The 19,518-nt window shown below is 41.1% G+C and overlaps 1 protein-coding gene across 1 annotated transcript; it reads right to left on the bottom strand.

Moving 5' to 3' along the window:
• Positions 1-11,658: 11,658 nt before the first annotated feature.
• On the bottom strand, positions 11,659-16,624 carry LOC126803409 (nitrate regulatory gene2 protein-like). The gene is made up of 4 exons (XM_050531216.1): positions 15,197-16,624; positions 14,918-15,102; positions 13,822-14,045; positions 11,659-12,572 (listed from the first exon to the last, which is right to left on the bottom strand). Exons 1-4 carry the CDS (start codon positions 16,479-16,481, stop codon positions 11,777-11,779), a joined length of 2,490 nt encoding a protein of 829 aa, XP_050387173.1. The 5' UTR covers positions 16,482-16,624; the 3' UTR covers positions 11,659-11,776.
• Between the last annotated feature and the right edge of the window lie 2,894 nt (positions 16,625-19,518).

Genomic DNA, 19,518 nt, shown 5'->3' with positions numbered 1-19,518 from the left:
TTTGAGCAAGGAGCTTCGGAAAAGAAGCATTTAACTCTTAGTTCATCAATTGTCCACCACACTTCATTTTAATATACCTTTTATCAAGTTAACGCGTTTCGTGATCTGGATGTACTTGAATTAGGTTAAAACTAATCCATTCAAGATCTTTATCTACATTTCTTAACTTAGTCCAAATAGAAATGATCTGTGACTACAAGCTGCAAATTCACCATATACCCCAGCACGCCAAGAACCAACACTGAACTTGGTCCTAAAGATGAAAATACTTGGTCTTCAATTCTATAAGTTTGAAATTGTGTTTCAGCTAGAGCCTAGAGGACCACAAAATATGGGTCAAGTTTATCTTTAGATGATCCGTTGCCTTCATATTTTATGGTACTTAAAAGTTCAAGGTTCCACACGTATTGAAAGTTGAAACTAGTAGGGATTTATATGAAATTAGATCAAACTAGTTGAAACTAGTAGGTAGTGAACCATACTGATACTCTGATATAGTGTGACACTATTAACTTAGAACCAAGATATGCAAGTGTTAGATCCTAGTTTGCAGCCGGCTAAGTCAACTGTCGATCTGGATTTGGAAATGCTCTCTCCTGAATATAACCTAACCCGCAATATATAATCAACAATGCAGAAGAATCTCAGTGATGATTTATGTCCGTTAGAAATGACATCAGGACATACAAACTCAAAAGGCAAGAGATTAGAGAAAGAAAAGAGAGAAGAAAAATACATATATCTCTACTACTATAAAGCCAGCACTCTAAGTATCACCAAATTAAGAACTGACAGATTTACACTTCTGTTATTAGTTTGTCACAAACAAACATGAGGAATGTAAAGGTAAAAAACAAAATCAATAAAATAAAGAGATAACTGTGGGAAAAAAATCTAGGACTCTGAGTAGTGGACAGTGAAATATTCACTGGTAAATACTAGTTATTGGTAATGGTGAAAACAACAAAGTTGGGATTTAAAGTTTCAACAATCTAAATGGGTTATTGGATGCAGCACCATACGTTGGGAGAGTCAGTCCCTCTACGGAGACCGTCAAACACTTGAAATGGTGTTTTGTAAAGGGGTACGACCTCGATATGCCAAAACCCTTTGAAAAAAAAATTCAACAATCTAAGTAGTTCCTATAAAGAAGCTTTAGACATATTTCTTTCCTTCCATAAGCAAAAAGGATTTGCAAGAATCACAAAACTCCATATATATACATGTTGAACCCCGCCCCATGTACCCCATCATCGTTTCATTCTAACAGAGTATGCCTGCTAGTGAACTTGAGCTTTACCTACGTCAATCAAATTAAATCCCTTGCAAGGGGAAAACTGTTTAGCAAGCTTCAAATGGTGATAGGCTTCACCCTGTTCCTTGTCTGCATGGTACCTAATTTAGTGCATCGAGTAGAGATTCATTATTTTGTGATTCTTGTCTAATATCGTTGATTCTTGTTTATAGAGAAGTTCCAAATATAATCTGTTGGCAGAAAATTTCAAAACATACGTTTTAGCAAAGAGAAAGTGCCATGTTCATGGTAGGTTTCAGAACCCAGTCCACTTGGAAAAAAGGAAATTTCTTGTTCATTTTATATCTATGTCTCTCAGTTTTGGTTTCGAGTACTATAAAACTTTAACCTGAAATAAGATAGTGCGTTAGTCGACAGCCCCAATCGGGATCGTACAAATACTGTATGTGTTGAATGATAAAGAACACCAAACTCTGTTGATATAGAATGAACACTTTTCTCATTTACACCAATTTTGTTCCTTGCGTTATTGTGAATTACTCAATTGAATAATGACCAACAAAAAGAAAACCCTAAAAAGAAAATAAAGTGAAAAGAAACCGGCTCATGTTTTTGTAGAGTGATACCAAAACCTAAAACTAGGTTTTGCGCAGCAGGGCGGGTTGGGCGGCGACGTCTCCGACATTGCTTGCACCAGGACGCTCCAGCGTGCAAGGCCTAGGTGAGGGAGGTTGCTCTCTCATGCAGTGCGGATTGTCAGTCGGTCGGTTGGCTTCGGTTGCTCAAGGACTGCATCTTTTCGGCAGGACGAAGCCTAAGCATGGTGGATTGGAAGAAGTTGTTCGCATCTGCTTTTTGTAGATTCATTGTAGAAGGATCTTATGGGGAGTGATTTTCAACCAGATCTAAACTTGTTGTCTTAGTTACCCTAGCGGCGGCGGTGGCGTTGAATCCCACCACCAGTTTCATCATGGCTCCAAGGCCTCACATGGCACCGGATTGAGGTGTTGGTGACGTCCCATGTGGTCAAGTCTAGCTAGGACTGCCATGGATGACGGAGGGTTGTAGGGCTATAGGCCTTGGCTTTATGGGTTGGGCCTCATTTGTCCTGATCTCTCTCTCTTAATCATGTTGGTTTTGGTCTGATTTTGGCCTCATGGGAAACGATCCACTCTCTTTTCTTTACGTTGTTTGATCATTCTTTCAATGAGAGTACGCAACTGATGCCCTTGGCTCGATTTGTTAGCTTGATCTTACATTTAGTTTAGAGAGAGCTACATGCTTTAGTGTTTTTGTTTTTGTTTTCGGATTTTTCTTCTTCAGAGTTTTGGTTTATATAATAAGCGCGTTTTTGCGAAATTTCATTAGCTTGCTTAGGTTTTAGCCAAAATTTTCCCGATATATCCCTTTTTCAAAACAAAACGATATATCTTAAAATAAAATATCTTTGTTTTCCCGTATCTGTGATATTTTTTTGATAATATAAAATATCTCAGATATTTATGATATATTTGATATATCTTTGATATTTTGGAGAAATATCTGAAAAACTTCATTTAATTTTTTTTATCTCAACTTGGGGATGTCATGGACTGTCTGAGATGAGTTTTTGATTAATTAATCACATCTAGTCTTGATGGATATCAAAAAGAAAACTAGAAGAGTAGTCCCTCAATTAGCTAATTTTTAATTTTTCATAAAAGATATCTGGATAAGGATATCCTCTTATGGCATTTCATATAATCTAAATGTAATATCCCGAATTTTTCGAGTTTCATTCCTCTTAATGTCTCGTAAATTATTACGCTTATTAGCTCGAGTAAATTCACATTCTACACCTTCTCATTGTTGTCATTACGAAATGAAAGTAATTTCAGAAATTAAGGTTGAAACATTATGTTTCTAGTGGCTCAAGAGTGGACTTTTAATCAATCGCTCATCTCTGAAAACATTCTTCACCGAAGTCGTAGAGCTCGTCGATACGAGTTCGAAGACACGTGGCACACCTTAATCAGATGTCGTATATGAAATTTGTTAGCAACGGAAGTTTGGTTTCCGATTTTAGAAGGTTATAAAAGAACTTTTTTGAAACTTAAAAACAGAAAAACAAAAAAAGGAAACCGGATCCAGCTCGACCCCCATTTCACCAAAACCAGCTCCATCCTTCTCCTCCGGTGATCTCCCTCCTCCGGCCGCCATGCTTGACACCGCCGGTGTCGTTGGAACTGCACGGTCGGGCCGCATCGAATGGTGGTAGTGGTGACCCGCCCCGCGCCGTGTCTCAGCTGCAACCGAGAGCGTACAACAGCGGCACCGTTGAGCTCGACGTCCCCGGCGAGGTTAGGGCATGAGGCGACCGTCGCAGGTCCTCCCTGCTCCTTCTAGGCGCAAATCCACTGGCAGTGAAGCTCGAATCGAGCTGGTTCACCTCTGATCTTCAATTCTGATCTGGGTTTCTTGCGGCGGCTTTTCCGGCAGTCTCTGGCCGGTTTACAACTAGCTGCAAGTATGATTGTGTTATACTCCTTGTGATATATATTTTTGATGTTGAAAGTTTTGTGATTCGATGAAGTTTGGGTGGAGGGGTTCGTGGTGCGCGTGCCGCCACCTAGGGCTGCACATGGGAGGAAGTGGGGCGGCGGAGAGAAGGTATTAGCCCATAGGTTGATGCAGGTGGAAAGATGGATGGATTTGAAGGCTTCGAGTGAGGTCACGCATGAATGCCTTGGGCGGCGCGTGAACCCCACGCGCGATTGTCTGCGAGTGGCGCGTAAACCCCATGCGCGGCTATCTGCGGGCGGTGCGTGAACCCCACGTGCGGCCGTTTGTGGCAGCGTGTAAACAGTGTTTCAGAACAATATTTTGTGTGAACAGTGTTTCGTGAGCAGTGTCTTCGATTGTATTTATTATTTACTTGTCGTTATGCGGGTCATTTTTTAAGCACGTTGTTATGCTACTAGGTGACTGATGAAACGAGTGAGAGAATCTCTCTTGGTGTAGTAAAAGTTGCACGCAGGAAATAAGTTGAGTTAATCTCACTATGAAAAGTTTACCCTTAGTAGTAACTTGTATTTATGATTTATTTAAATGAATGAACTGTGACGCCGATATAATATAGTGAGTTGTGTATGTGTACAAAAATAGTAAATACAATACATATATAATTTATGTTTGATCTATTTTATTTGGGTCCAAGATTATACATATATTGACTAAGTGTTTAAATGTTTCAAGGTGATGAATTTAGAGAAAAGCTGGGCGAGAAGCCGAGGCCGAGGCCGAGTTAGGGGTGGAGGTCGAGTCCGCAATGTGGAGAACCTTTATGAGGAGGAGGCACCACCTGCCGAGTAGGTTGACCTAGAGGTTGTCATTAGAGACGAGGGTCGTGTGCTTAAGCTGATCAGGGACATCAGTAGTCTATCAGAGCCATCATTTCATGGGGGTTTGTATCATATGGTGGCGGATCATTGAATCGAGAGTATGGAGACATACTTTGAGATGGTGGTGTGCTCGGAGATTGAGAAGATGATGATAGCCACATTCTTCTTAAAGGATGATGTTATGGATTGGTCAAAGAGTATACGACGGACTGTGGATGTGTCCACTCTGACTTGAGAGGGTTTTGTGGAAGTCTTTCGAGAGAAGTACTTTCCATCTAAGGTGAAGGACGAACTTGAGCTTGAGTTCCTTGCTCTGATGCAGGGAGATATGACCGTCAGGGAGTATGAGACCTGTTTTACACAGTTGTATCAGTTTGTTAGGCCGATGGATGTGACCTTCTTGGCTCAGAAGTTCCTATAAGGGCTTAGGCAAGAGTACAAGAACATCATAACAACACTTTGAAATAGGTGAATAAGACTTGAGGAGGGGATGTAGAGTCTAGAGATGCTAGAAGAAAAGGGAAGGCCGTCACTTCAGGTGGTGGGTCTGCAGAACCGAAAGGTGGATCTTGGAAGAAGCTGAGGACCTATCACCAGACTCCAGCTAAGGTGGCAACTCCACCTGTTAGGCCTGCACCTGTCAAACAATTGTCGTTAGTGAGGTGTTTCGCTTGGGGCGAAATGTGTCATTATGCCTCAGCTTGCTCGAAGCTGAGGAAGCATGGATGTTACAGGTGTGGGCAAACGGAACATATAGCTAAAGATTGCACCCGACCTCAACAGGGTGGACAGGAACATCAGCAAAGGCAGTTACCTGTGGGCCAAGCTAGAGTGTTTGTAGTGAGTCAGCGGGACACAAGAGTGGAAGGTACCTTATCTATTTTTGACTACCTTGCTAGAATACTGTTTGATATTGGAGCATCACATTCTTTTATTTCTAGTTCGGTAGTGGAGGTGTTAGGTTTGATCCCTACATCTCTTGCAAGATATTTATGTCGCAATTCACCTCTTGGAGTGTCTCTTGAGCTTGAGACGATCTCCAAGGCTTGTCCTATTGTGATCGGAGGTAGAGAATTCTCTGCTTGCTTGATAGTGATTCCAGACCACACCTATGACGTGATCTTACGAATTGATTGGTTGAGGCCACAACATGCTTTGATTGATTGTTTTGACATGGTAGTGTTTTTCCATGGTCCGAGGGAGCCAGTTTTTTGTTATTGATGCCTCAAGTCAGATAATGCCATGAGGACATGAGTCTTGGCACATGTGGAGTCCGTGGATAAGTAGATAGTTATCGCAAACATTGTTGTGGTGTCTGAGTATAGTGAGGTGTTTCAGGAGATACCGAGTTTACCTCATCAGAGAGTTGTTGATTTCTGCATTGATGTTGTACCCGGTACAACACCTGTGTCGAACGCACCTTATAGGATGGGACAGAACGAACTTAAGGAGTCGAATGTGCAAATAGATGGTTTATTGGACCAAGGGTTCATTAGAGCTCCTAGTGTCTCACCTTGGGGTGCGCCGGTGTTGTTCGTGAAGAAGAATGATGGTTCACTGCGGTTGTGTGTGGACTCTAAGGAATTGAACAAGCTAACCATCAAGAATATGTATCTTTTGTCTAGGATTGATGACTTGTTCGATCAGCTTAGGGGGGATACGGTATTCTCTAAGATTGATCTGAGATCTGATTACCATCAACTCAGGGTGAAGGAGGAGGATATCCCTAAGACGGCTTTCAGGACCAGGTATGGACACTATGAGTTTGTTGTCATGCCCTTTGGTCTGAAAAATGCTCTTATCGTTTTTATGAGTTTGATGAACCAAATATTTAGCCAATACTTAGATGAGTTTGTAGTAGTGTTCATTGATGATATCCTGATATACTCAAAGTCCCAAGATGAGCATGTGATACATCTAAAAATTGTGATGCAAACTCTAAAGGAAGTAAGGTTGTATGCCAAACTTGAGAAGTGTGAGTTTTGGAAGTAGGAAGTTAAGTTCCTTGGTCATGTGGTCTCGAAGGATGGCGTGTTAGTAGATCCATCAAAGGTGGAGGTAGTGAAGAGTTGGAGTCGTCCAAAGAATCCTACAGAGATTCGTTGTTTCCTTAGGTTGGCAGGTTACTACCGGAGATTCATTGAAGTGTTTTCTAGTATTGCTTCGCCTTTGACCAAGTTGACCAAGAAAGATGTTCAGTTTATGTGGACAAAAACATGTGAGAAGGCCTTCAACGAACTAAAGACTAGATTGACTACGGCTCGAGTGTTGACAATTCCCACTAGTGGGGGTGGTTATGTCATTTATAGCGATGCTTCGCATCAAGGCTTAGGTTGTGTGTTGATGCAGCATGGAGGTGTGGTTGCTTATGGCTCTAGACAGTTGAAGGTTCATGAGAAGAACTACCCCACTCACGACCTGGAGCTTGCTGCAGTTGTTTTTGCCTTAAAGATTTGAAGGCATTACTTGTATGGTGAGAAATTTCAACTCTTTTCTGATTATAAGAGTTTGAAGTACACGTTCTCATATAAGGAGTTGAACATGAAGCAGAAGAGATGGATGAAACTCTTTAAGGATTATGACTTCACTTTGGAGTATCATCTTGGAAAGGCAAATGTTGTTGCCGATGACTTGAGTAGGAGGCCAAGGGGTATGATAGCTTCTCTCATGGTTCAGGAATGACTTATGCTTGAGAGTTTGATCTTGTGCAATCAGGAGGAGAACCAACGATCGTTCTTGGTAGTGTTTCAATGCAGCCTACACTAATTTCAAGGATCATTCAAGGTCAGACACAAGATAGGTTCTCACGAGCTAGGTTGGCAGATTCGCTTGATGAATGTCCATCCAAGTGGAGAATTAGATCTGATGGAAGTTTGAGGTTTAGGAAAAGATTGTGTGTTCCAGATTGTGCAGATCTCAAGGAGGAGGTCTTTCATGTAGCACATCGATCTCGTTATAAAGTGTACCCAGGGAGCACCAAGATGTATAAAGACCTCTGTAGGCAATTCTGGTATAATGGGATGAAGAAAGACATGGCTGAGTTCATATCAAAGTGCGTTACTTGTCAGCAAGTGAAGGCAGAGCATCCGCGACCCACTGACATGTTGAAGCCATTGCCTATTCCTCTTTGGAAGTGAGCTAATTTCTATGGACTTTGTGACAGTATTGCCTAAGTCCAGGAAGGGTCACGATGCAGTATGTGTGATTGTTGATCGATTGACGAATTCGGCACACTTTCTTCCGGTATCGATGAAGTACTCAGTGGGTGTGTTAAGGAAGTTATATGTAGATGAGATAGTGAGACTTCATGGTGCACCTGCTCTATTGTTTCTAATCGAGATGCACGTTTCACTTCGAAATTATGGGGTAGTTTACGGAAAGCTTTGGGTACTACCTTAGATATGAGTACAACATTTCATCCTCAAACTGATAGGCTGACATGACGGGTGAATCAGGTGATGGAGGATATGTTGAGAGCTTGTGTTCTTGATTTTAAGGGAAGTTGGGAGGATCACCTGAGGTTGATTGAGTTTGCCTACAACAATAGTTACCATTCTAGCATCGGCATGACACCTTATGAGGCTCTTTACGGTAGACCATGTGGAACACCTATTTGTTGGGCCGAAGTTGGTGATGAATGGCTAATTGTCCTAAGGTTGTTCAGGATACTTCGGAGAAGATCATGATTATTCGAGATAGGATCCGAATAGCCCATAGTAGATAGAAGAGCTATGCAGACTTAAAAAGGAGACATGTCGAGTTTGAGATTGGTGATCATGTGTTCCTAAAGGTCTCTCCTATGAAGGGTGTGGTGAGATTTAGCAAGAATGGAAAGTTAGCTCTGAGGTATGTTGGGCTTTTCGAGATTCTTGAGAAGGTAGGAGATTAAGCCTATCAGCTAGCTTTACCTACGAGCATGTCTGGTGTTCACAACATCTTTCACATTTCCATGTTGAGGAAGTATGTACCAGATGAGTCACATGTGATTGACCACAACTCCATCAAGGTGAAGGAGAACGCCACCTTTGTTGCCGAGCCGGTTCGTATCTTGGATAGGTCGACAAAGAAGCTTCGTAGGAAAGAGGTGGAGTTGGTTAAGGTTTTGTGGAGTCACCATGATGAGGGAGATGCCTCTTGGGAGCTAAAGTCAGATATGAGGACATGGTATCTGCAATTGTTTGTTGAGTAAAGTACTTGAATTTCAGGACGAAATTCTTTTAAGGGGGGAGGTAGAATGTAATATCCCGAATTTTTCGAGTTTCATTCCTCGTAATGTCTGGTAAATTATTACGCTTATTAGTTCAAGTAAATTCACATTCTACACCTTCTCATTGTTGTCATTAAGAAATGAAAGTAATTTCGGAAATTAAGGTTGAAACGTTATGTTTCCAGTGGCTCAAGAGTTGACTTTCCAGTGGCTCAGAAGGTATTAGGCCGTAGGTTGATGTAGGTGGAAAAATGGGTGGATTTTAGAGCTGCGAGTGAGGTCACGCGCGGCTGCCTTGGGCAGCGCGTGAACCCCACGCACGGCTGTCTGCGAGCAGCGCGTGAACCCATGCGCGGCCATTTGTGGCAGCCAGTGAACAGTGTTTCAGAACAGTGTTTCGTGAGTAGTGCCTTCGATTGTATTTATTATTGACTTGTCGTTATGCGGGTCATTTTCTAAACACGTTGTTATGCTACTAGGTTGCCGACAAAACGAGTGAGGGAATCTCTCTTGGTGTCGTAGAAGTTGCACGCAAGAAATAAGGTGAGTAAATCTCACTATGACAAGTCTAACCTTGGCAGTGACTTGTATTTATGATTTCTTTAAATAAGTGAACTGTGACGTCGATATAATATAGTGAGTTGTGTATCTGTACAAAAATGGTAAATACAATACATATATATGGTTTGCTATATTATATAACGTTACGGTTTTTTTTTGTTTAAATTATGAAATTTTTTTGTTTCGATTAATTGTGGCGGATGTGACCGGAAGGGGAGATAATGTACCTTCCGGTATAATGGATTATTGGCGTGACTTGTTATATATTGTTGTGCAAGAGTCACTTGGTTGTAGTATATAAACATTCATGGATTGCTATATTGTACGTGGTTTTAACATTGAGTCTTGTTAAAATGTTTTATGGTCTTCGGACGGTGATGACATTTAAATCGGGAACCAAGCCTTGGCTGAGTATTGATTATGATCAGTTAGAGCTCTAGTCTGTCTGTCGTTGTACTGCATGAGGGGTAACCAGGTGGGCTGCCCGGGTCTCATGAGTACACATGTTTTAAAAATGTTATTGTTACTTTTCCTTTGTATGTGATGTATGTTTAAATGTTGGTTTACTCATACGGGCTGAAAAGCTTACCGGGTTTGTGTTTACAATCCTGGTACACCAAATCGATGGTGTATGGGATAATTCTGCAGGTGGGAATTAGCAGGCTCGAAGAGCTTACTCGAGGGATTACTGAGGGTTTCCCTCTTCTGTTTGTGGTGAGGATCGAGTGAATATTACATTTCCAATTGTTTTAATACTTGAGTGTATAAATTGGTGATGTATTATTCAAGTCGACTGAGTTTTACTTTGAACTCAGTTTCGATACACTGTTGCTATAAGATGATTTCAATATATTTGAGATTATTTTAGATTTTTCATGGTTTCGAATTCGAATTTCTATCATTTGACATTTCGGGGTTGTGACACTAAATATAATAACCAAATTGATAGTTTACTTCATGAAATTATGGATATCCTCTTATGATATTTATGAGACTACTATGTGACCCTTTATTTTGGATTCCCTCAAGGTTAAGGAGAGCACTTGTCACTAATATGACTTAACTCTTAAGAGTTAAGATTTGAAACTTTACTCCTTATTCGGATATATTTTATGAAAAATGAAAATTTAGCCGATTGATGGACTACTCTTCTAGTCTTCTTTTTGATATCCTTCGAGGCTCGAGATGATTAATAATACAAAAAACTCATATCCGAGAGTCCGAGACATCCTCAAATTGAGATACAAAAATTTAAGTGACATTTTTCAGAAGATATATTAGGTATTTTATAAATATCGGAGATATTTTATATTATCAGAGAAATATTGCAGATACGGTAAAAAATAAGTTATTTACTCCTAATATATATCGTTTTTTTAGGGAAATATCGGAGAGATTTTGAACTTTACCCATCTTTTTGAAGATTGAGTAGAGCGGTAACAACCAACCTACGAGGTAAAACCTTATTTTTAGTTTATAACTTTTATTATGAAGAAAGAAACTACAAGGCACGCGCAAACACATTTTTTTCTCATGCGCCTTGGCTCGAGCAGGAATGCTAGTATTACCATCGTATTATTTGTATAAATTATTTTACTAAGTGTAGGTTAGTTCTATATATGACATGCTTTCGAGTTTGATTGAGTTTATGAAATGAGATCATCCATTTACGATTAGTGTAGATTCCGCACGTATTGAAACTGGAAGGTATTTATTTGAGTTTGGATCAAAGTCGAAAGAAATGACCTCACCCTGGCGGCCTGGCCCTTGTAACAACTAGATTTAAAGTGTAGTGAACCATAATCTGATGCTCTGATTAGTGTCACACTAATAGCTTAGAGCGGAGATATGCAAGTGCTAGATCCTAGTTTGCAGCCGGCTAAGTCAACTGTCTGGATTTTGGCAACAGATTAGATGCTCTCTCCTGAATCTAACCTAACCTCCAATATATAATCAAGTTAGCAACTGCTGCAGAAGAATCTCAGTGATAATTTATGCCCGTTCTTAGACCAAGGAACGACATAAGGACATAAAAACTCAAAGGGCAAGAGATTAGAGAAAGAAAAGAGTGAAGAAAAGCACGTATATTATTGGTATTGCTGAAAACAGCGAAGCTCGGGTTTCAACAATCTAAGCAGTTTCCTGTACAGAAGCTTTAGACATTTTTCTTTCCTTCCATAAGCAAAAAGGATTTGCAAGAATTACAAAACTCCATATATATACATGTTGAAACCCCCCCCCCCCCCCCCCCCCCAAAAAAAAGAATACTAGTAACAATATGAGCCCCCGGCCAAAAAAAAATCCCAGCTCTATAATTTAACTTCCACCTTACCCACAAAACCACAGGCACCAAAACTATGATTCATTTTACATCTAGTTGATGGAGTAGGAACGAGTACAAACCGAATCAAGTGCCTCAGTAAATAACCCAGAAAAACTGGTCAGTGCTTGAAAGACCCCTGGCAACCCTGTTTGAAGGTTGTTTAGAGTCATTGCTCTAGTCACCTCCACTGCCTTTGAATGCTTATTCAATTCTTCTTCAACCCGCCTCTGGGAGGTTGCAAGTTCGGATTTCTTTTCAGCGAGTGGATCACGAGCATCCAGACCCAGATCGTGCCCGTTATCAGTCCCTGAATCAGGAAGTCCAATACCAACCATGGAGTATGAATTATAGAACTTCTTTTCAATGTTGCGGAGAGAAGAAGCCTTCTTCTCAAGTTCTTTTGATGCAGTTTCAGTTCGTTTTTTTATCTTCAGCTCCTCACTTTGTTTTATGGAGATTACGTGGACAACATTGATAAAGCTCTTGATAGCCTCTGAAGCCACTGTATCAGGGACACGTTCAAGTGCAAGCTTCCATTCATCACAGAAGAAATATACTTCAGCAGAAGGCTCGTTGTTTCCAGTGAAGGTGTCATTGTTAACAGGAAGAAGGCTGAGCTTGAACCAACCATGAACAGACTGGATAAAGTCTCGCTTGAACTTTATTAAGCGGCAAAAGCTGGAGTGCCAGGCAGAAACAGCTGATTCCAGGTCACGAGTTGCCTGCCGGTGCAGTTCTGAGGTGGCGTCACCCTTGGATGACTGGTTCACAAGTCCCCTAACTTGCTGTACGATGTTGTTCTGGACTTCATGGTACTGGTGCATTGCTCTCCACATGTACATAAATCTGCATGAAGTACATCAGCACATAAATACACATTTTGAACACAGATTACTAAGCTAAAGCACAAAATAAATGTAGAATCAGTACTCCACAAGACAGGTTTGTCAAAAGATTAAACTGGTGAATCCTAGAATTCCTTATAAATGATGGAAATGCATTGGAAGATGGTGCCAATAAGGGTTCATGGATTTATTTGAAGTTGTGATTCAATCCTACCTTAATTTTTCCCCAAGATGTCAGTGGATAGAAAAACGAATGTACTATACAAAAAAAGAAAAGAATAAATGAGCAAGTCTGGAGCTTCAGTAAGTTCTAACATATAAAAGTTCTACCTACACAAATGCACTTCACTTGGCCTATAAGGTAAGAGAACTCAAATCTGCAATCTACACAGAGCAATAACTATGTCCAGTTCAAGCTAAGAAAGTAAATGCAGAACCAAGACTAGAAGCACATTTCTCTCATCTTCCTTTCTGGGCTATACTTTTGAGTGTTGTCATTCACATCCAATCACAAAACCACTCCCGATTAGTCAAGAGACTTCAAGAAGCCCTTAATTGTCTCTGCACCAGTAAACTAATTACTGATATTCATTTATTACTTATCTACAGCCAATCATTGTAATTATTCTTTGGACACTTTCAGATATCTGCGTTTCAGTTCCGGATAACAATTACTAGCTTTAGGCATCAGAGCCAATGACCTCATAAGGAAAACAAAAATACGCATACAACAGTGTGCACTGACACTATGCAGGACTTTAGGGCATTTAGGTCTTCAAAATTCAAGCACCAAGTGCGTCAACGAAATCTTTGAAACTTAGGTAATCCCTGGATCCAGAAACAGACAACTGTGGGTCATATCTTAGCTAAAGTCCAATGCACCTAACTTGACTTACAATAACTTACTTACTGACCCAAATGGATCTGCAGTCTGCAAATTAGGGGAAAATAAACAAGACCACCGGAAAGAAGTTTTTGGGGCCACCGCAATTGGTCAGTCCGGTACAACTAGGCACATGTGGTTTTACAAGGGAAGAAGCGAGTGGCCCAGCAGAGCAATGACTCATAATGTTTACAACCACCATGTCAAAAAGACAGATAGCTATCTAGATTTAACCATGAGCCTTCTTAAGAAGCATTCCTTTTTAAAACAATTGACTGCTTAGAAATCTCAAATCTTGTGGATTTGTAACAATTGTATGCAAATTCAATATGATAAATGGTTTAGGGTGAAAACAGAGTAGACTTACCCATGGCACAGCTCAACAAGCTGAGGAACAAGATCAGAGTCTCTAAGATCAGTGATGGCAGTTGAGGTGGTTGAGACGGCCTGAGAAGTGACAATAATGAGTGATTGCAGCCTCTTTATTGCAGCCTTGGTCTTGTCTAGCTTGATTTCGTCCTCTCCCTTGTACTCCTGATTTTGTAGTGATGCCAACTTCTTCTCATGTTCAATCTTGACACTTTCTCTAGCCTAAAATTCATTAAAGTCATCGATTCAATTAATCTAAAATCCACATATATAAGCAAAACAGTAGTACCGCATATATCCAATAGACAATATTAACAACTTCGCCTAGTTAAAAAGCCGTGTTTAACAAAGACAAGCTCTTTCCTTAATTCATGTTAAAAGGAGAACACTTTGTGAAACCGTAACCAAAAAGGAAGTGAGATTCCAAACGTAACATTACAAATACTAATACAAATGCCTTCATAGAAGAACCCAGAAGGGCATCTCTAAGCAGAAAGAAGCTTTTCTAGTCGATGAAGAAAACAAAAACAAAGAATAGATACACTAGCAAAGATGTCACTATTTGCCAGCCAATAAATGCATTCCGGGTTAGCTAAAAAAGAAAGTGTATCCACTTTCATCAAAGGGTAGCCTACCAAGACAGGTCGGTCCACACACAGAGTCCTAGTCCATACGAGTATCTTGATTAGATCAGAAGGCAAATGCCGGGGGTCCTTGTCAATCTCACATGGTGCTGTCAATGGTATATCAGTCATTTTCACACAACCATTACAAATCCACACCCAAATATGCTAAACATTGGGCAAAGACAACCGTCCAGATCAGAAACTGTATCGCAAAAGATGCACCCAGCACAAAGCATGGGCATTTTCGTCCCTTAAATCTTTGGACGTTATTGTCAACCCAGCGGTGGATCAGAGCATCAACTCTGTCACTGATGGCTAGTCTTTTGTCTCAACTCTTAATCTTAAAAGTAGTATTTTTCTACTAAACAAGCATGGCGTATTTCCCTAACAATACTAAATCAAGTAACTTTTGTTTTCACTAAGACAAAAACAAAAAAAAAGAAATGAAATTTACTCATGAAAGTTTACCTTGACTTCCTCATAGAGCTTCTTCTCCCAAGCCAAAAGCCGCTCGAAGGTGGAGCAGAGGCTCTTCGGACCGCCCGGCTCATTCAGCACCGCCGCGTCGAGGCGGTACTTCACCGAGAGCGGCGGCTTCGACGACCAAGTCGAGCTCAATGTGCTCAGCATACTACTTGAGTGATACACTGTCTCTGTAAAAAATCGAAAATTTCCCAAAACTAAATTAGTAACTTTCGGAAAACATAGTAACAAAACTAAACTAGCAGTAATAGATTAAAGAATTACTCTTGAGCTGCCGGAAGCTCCGATTAAGCTGGGCGCGGTTGGACTCGAGCATCTCGGAGACCTGGTCGCCGGCCGCCGCTGCCTTATCGAAATTCTCCTTTATAGCCTCAACAATCTCCTTCAAGTCCTTATGCCTCACCACCATTTTCATATTCGAGATTTCACTGCTCCGGTAAGTACTCCCCTCCGACCCCTCCGACCTCATGCTCGGCGCGTACTTCGGCATCGCCTGTGCCGGCGCCGCCACGGACTCGGCCCGAACCGACGCGTCGAAGTTGGACCGGGTCCCCATCTCGGATCTCGAGTCCCGATCGTCGTCCTCTCCGTTCTCCGACGAGCTGGTCGTGCTGTAGTGATCGTGATCCTCCCACTCGCTGCACTGCACCTCTTCCCTCTCCGACGGCGCGTACTTCTCCGACTGAGCCTTGGGCGGAGCTTTGTGGAGGAAGAAGTCGTATTCTGATCTCTCTGAGGCGGCGTAGTTCTCGGACTGAGAGTAGGGGCGGTTTTTGGCGACGGCGGGGGTTTGGGATTTGGGGACGTTGTGGAAGTAGTTGTATTCGGATCTCTCGGTTTCGGCCTCCGGGTCGGGTTCGGAGTCGGAACCATCGTCGGAGAGGTGGTGGGACTGTTTGGAAGAGTGTTGGTTTTTCTGGTCGAAGAATTCGGAGTCTGGAGGTGAAGGAGGGTAGAAATTCTCCCAGTTCCACATGGAGGAGGCCTGCGACGGCGTGCTGGAGTAGGTCGAGTTCGCCTGAAAAGCCGTTGGGAAGCCTCCGGCGGTGAAGTTGGACTTGTGGCTCCGGGGAGAGGAGGAGGGGCTGGTGTCGGAGAGGATGTGGGGGAGCTTGGGCCCCGGCGGCGGGGGCTGTCTCCGGCGAGGGCGGTGGTGGCGGGAGGAGGAGAGGTCGGAGTCGGAGAGGATGTGGGGGAGCTTGGAGCTGGCGATGGTGGGGGAGAGCGGAGGAGGGGGCGGAGGAGGGTGGAGAGAGGAGGGGGCCGGGGAGGGAGGGACACGTGGAGGGAGGGGGTGGGTTTGGAGGGGACGAGGGGGATGAGTAGTGGAGTGGAGGAAGACGGCGGGGGTCTGGTCGGAGATGGAGAGGGGCTCGAAGGAGGCGAAGGAGACGAGGGCGGAGCCGGTGAGGCGGAGGGAGCGGCAGTAGTCGGCGTGGGCTGCGGCGAGGTGGTGGCGGGCGTAGACGGCGTCTTTCATGAAACGGCGGCGCTCCTTGCAGCGGCGCACGGTGTCCTCGTTGTCGAGCTTGGACGCCGTGCAGCCCATTGAGGGGTGGTGATAAGCTAGAGGCTATATTATTGGGAGTAAAATGAAGTGTTTGGGGGGTTTCCTGAAATGGAGGGAGGGAGTGAGTGAGACTGGAGAGTGAGAAAAGACTAGAGAGGAAGAAGAAGAAGAAGAAGAAGAAGAAGAAGTTATAGTGGTTGGAAGTCTTGGACTGTTGTCTGTTTGGCTGTTGGGTCTCTCACTCTGGGTTTTCTTTTTACCATTTTATTTTTTCTTTTGATTTAATTGTTTATATTTATTTAGAGAAGAAAGGTTGCTTTGTTGTTTTGATAATTGATTTTTCTGAAAGGGCTATTTCTGGGGCAACCTTAGAGCACCTCCACAATATTCGAATGTATTGACAGTTCAGAATCGTTTAGGGGTCATGTTTCAATATTTGAAGGAAATCACAAGGAGACTTCTTCGAATCACGCAACACTAACATTGTCGAAATTAGAAGAGTAAGTTGTATTAGTATTGAGTCTGTGATTTCAAGAACAAGAGGATGAAAGCAAATTATGTGATCAACAATGATATTTACTAACACCAACTCATGCATGCAGTAGTTGAAATCGGCTGTTGTGGCTTAAGTAAGGTTTTAACTTTGAAACTTTGTGGATACAACACCATGCGCTGAAGAGTCACGCCTCTACGGAAGCCGTCAAACACTCATAAATGTATTTTATAAAGAAGTACAACCCCGATATGTCAAAACCATTTTAAAAGAAAACAATGATATTTACTAAAATGTGACTAAATAACAGAAATATTACATAAGTAAGATGCTATCATTCACTACATGTTGCAACAATTTTGATGAATTTGATTGCCGGTCACTTTTGCCGGTCAAATATCTGAAGAGATGATATTTACTGGCTAAATTTTGAACCAGAAGTGTCCTACTACTAGGAGAACCCTCCGCAACTCCTGCACAACTTGGGGTCTATCATTATGTAACTAAAACATTAGTTGATACATTTACAGAGCTACATCATCAATTTGCCAAACCAATTTATATTTTCTTTATTGTTCGTTCAAATTATTGTATAACAAACCTATAAGTACGTAGAGAACAATACTTTTGGTGGGTGGAGAAAAATATGTTGCCACTTTGGGTAAGTGAGATGGTGAATTTAATTTACAATGGGGTAATGATGTTTTGTGTTCTGGCCTTGTGGGATTAATATAGTGCAGTGAGTGTTGGGTTGGGGATTGAAAGATGAGGACAGGGTAGATCTTTCACCAAAATCTGTGGACCCTTTTCAGTTGATTATATTGGGTCCAAATGAGTCATTACCAGTGTGTTGGTGTTGGACTTTGTCACTAAGCTTAAATTATTAGCTATCTTAAGCAAAGATAAAACTTTGCAACACCACTATCGAGTGCAAAGCTGTTTTCTGCTAGCTTACAAATGATCGCTTATGGAGATAAGAGATACAAATATTTTGGTAGCCAGTAGTTCTATGAAATTGAAAAGGGATTTCAAGTTTGGCAACTCAAAATTCGATCCACATTGTGGGTAAAAATTTCATCTATAACACAGTATCTCACCAATTATCTTACACTTTGTTTTTTGGCAGGATCAACTCAGTATCCTCATCAGCTTTCTAAACCAAGAGACTAATCAGCATCGTGGGATTATGTCACAACACCATGGACTAACTCAAAGGAAAAACTGGAAGACGCCACCACTCATCGATATCAAACTACCAACACATCGTCTGAAGTAATTATAAGATCCAAGTTTCAAATAATTCAGTTTATTTGTATATCTTAAAGACACAGACGTACTCTATTGATTTTTATATAATCCTAAATTAGTTTCTTGTCAATTCTCTTTGTCTTTTATAGAGTAGTTTCCAATAGTTCCTTCACTTCCTTGTTAGCTCAAAAATTCTCAAATTCCAGCCGTGATTCCAATTTTTGCTCTTTTTGTATTTACAGCAAATACCTTGATTTGAGCAGATTCTCAAGAACTGTTTCCCCCACTATAGTGAATAGCTCCTTGCCCATTTACATCCCCATTTCATCGTTCTTTCATCAATGAAAGTGCGACAATTCTGCTATATAGTCCTGAAGTATAATAATTTCTACTCATATTAGATGGCAAACATCCCTTTACCTTTATTGCGAATTCATAAATCAAAATAATTCTTTCGTGTAGTTCTGTATACATAGAGCTCTCAAGAGAAAGAGCATCTCAAATAGTAGCTACTCATTTAGGTCTCCTCTTTAAAAAACACTGTTCCATCACAATCAACTATCATCACCAATGTACTTAACTAAATAATTTGAGGGTATAAAGAATTAAAGACTATAATTCTACCTAAACCCTAAAGAATCACTAAAATTAATCACACATGAAATAACTGATGATATAGGAAAGTAATTCCAAATAAATGCTACCTCTGAAAATTTGGAAGACAACTCTTCTGCTAGTAGTTGTGAGACATGAAGTGATGTATTTCAATTGATGATCTGAGATGGACTCGTGCTTGGAACAATCCCTCTCACCTTAGTCTTGTTTGATTTGAAAGGGAGAAGCTACTCTATTTTGTTAGGTCATTTGCCTAACAAATTGGTAGATGCAATATATTGAGGCTTTTAATGCACCTTTAACTATATAATCATCATCTATGGGGTACTCATTCTATCATGATCAACAGTTTCAATTCTTGTGCTTTTGAAGGGAAAATAACATGTTCAACACGTATGAAATACGATCAGCTAATTATAACATCCATAAACTATATTATTTATATTTTTAATAATACGAGAATAAATTAAATAATTAGACAAAATCTATAATTTTATTAATAAACGGTATGTGCCACGTAAAATCATCGCTTCAGAATTTTGTTGTTAGGTCATTTGCCTAACAAGTAACAAACCGGTAGGTGCATTTGTGTTGTTGACACACTTCAACCATACAATCATCATCCTTTGGGTCATTCTATCATGAATTCATGGTCATCAATTTTCAACCTTTGGATCCTTTCCTCTTTCTTGCTTCACCAACTCATCGTATCGTACTTTC

This window comes from Argentina anserina, chromosome 7 (assembly GCF_933775445.1).
Source record: "Argentina anserina chromosome 7, drPotAnse1.1, whole genome shotgun sequence".
NCBI classification, from domain to species: domain Eukaryota; kingdom Viridiplantae; phylum Streptophyta; class Magnoliopsida; order Rosales; family Rosaceae; genus Argentina; species Argentina anserina.
Note: the sequence above shows the minus strand (reverse complement) of the source record. Positions and strands in the feature narration are given on the sequence as shown.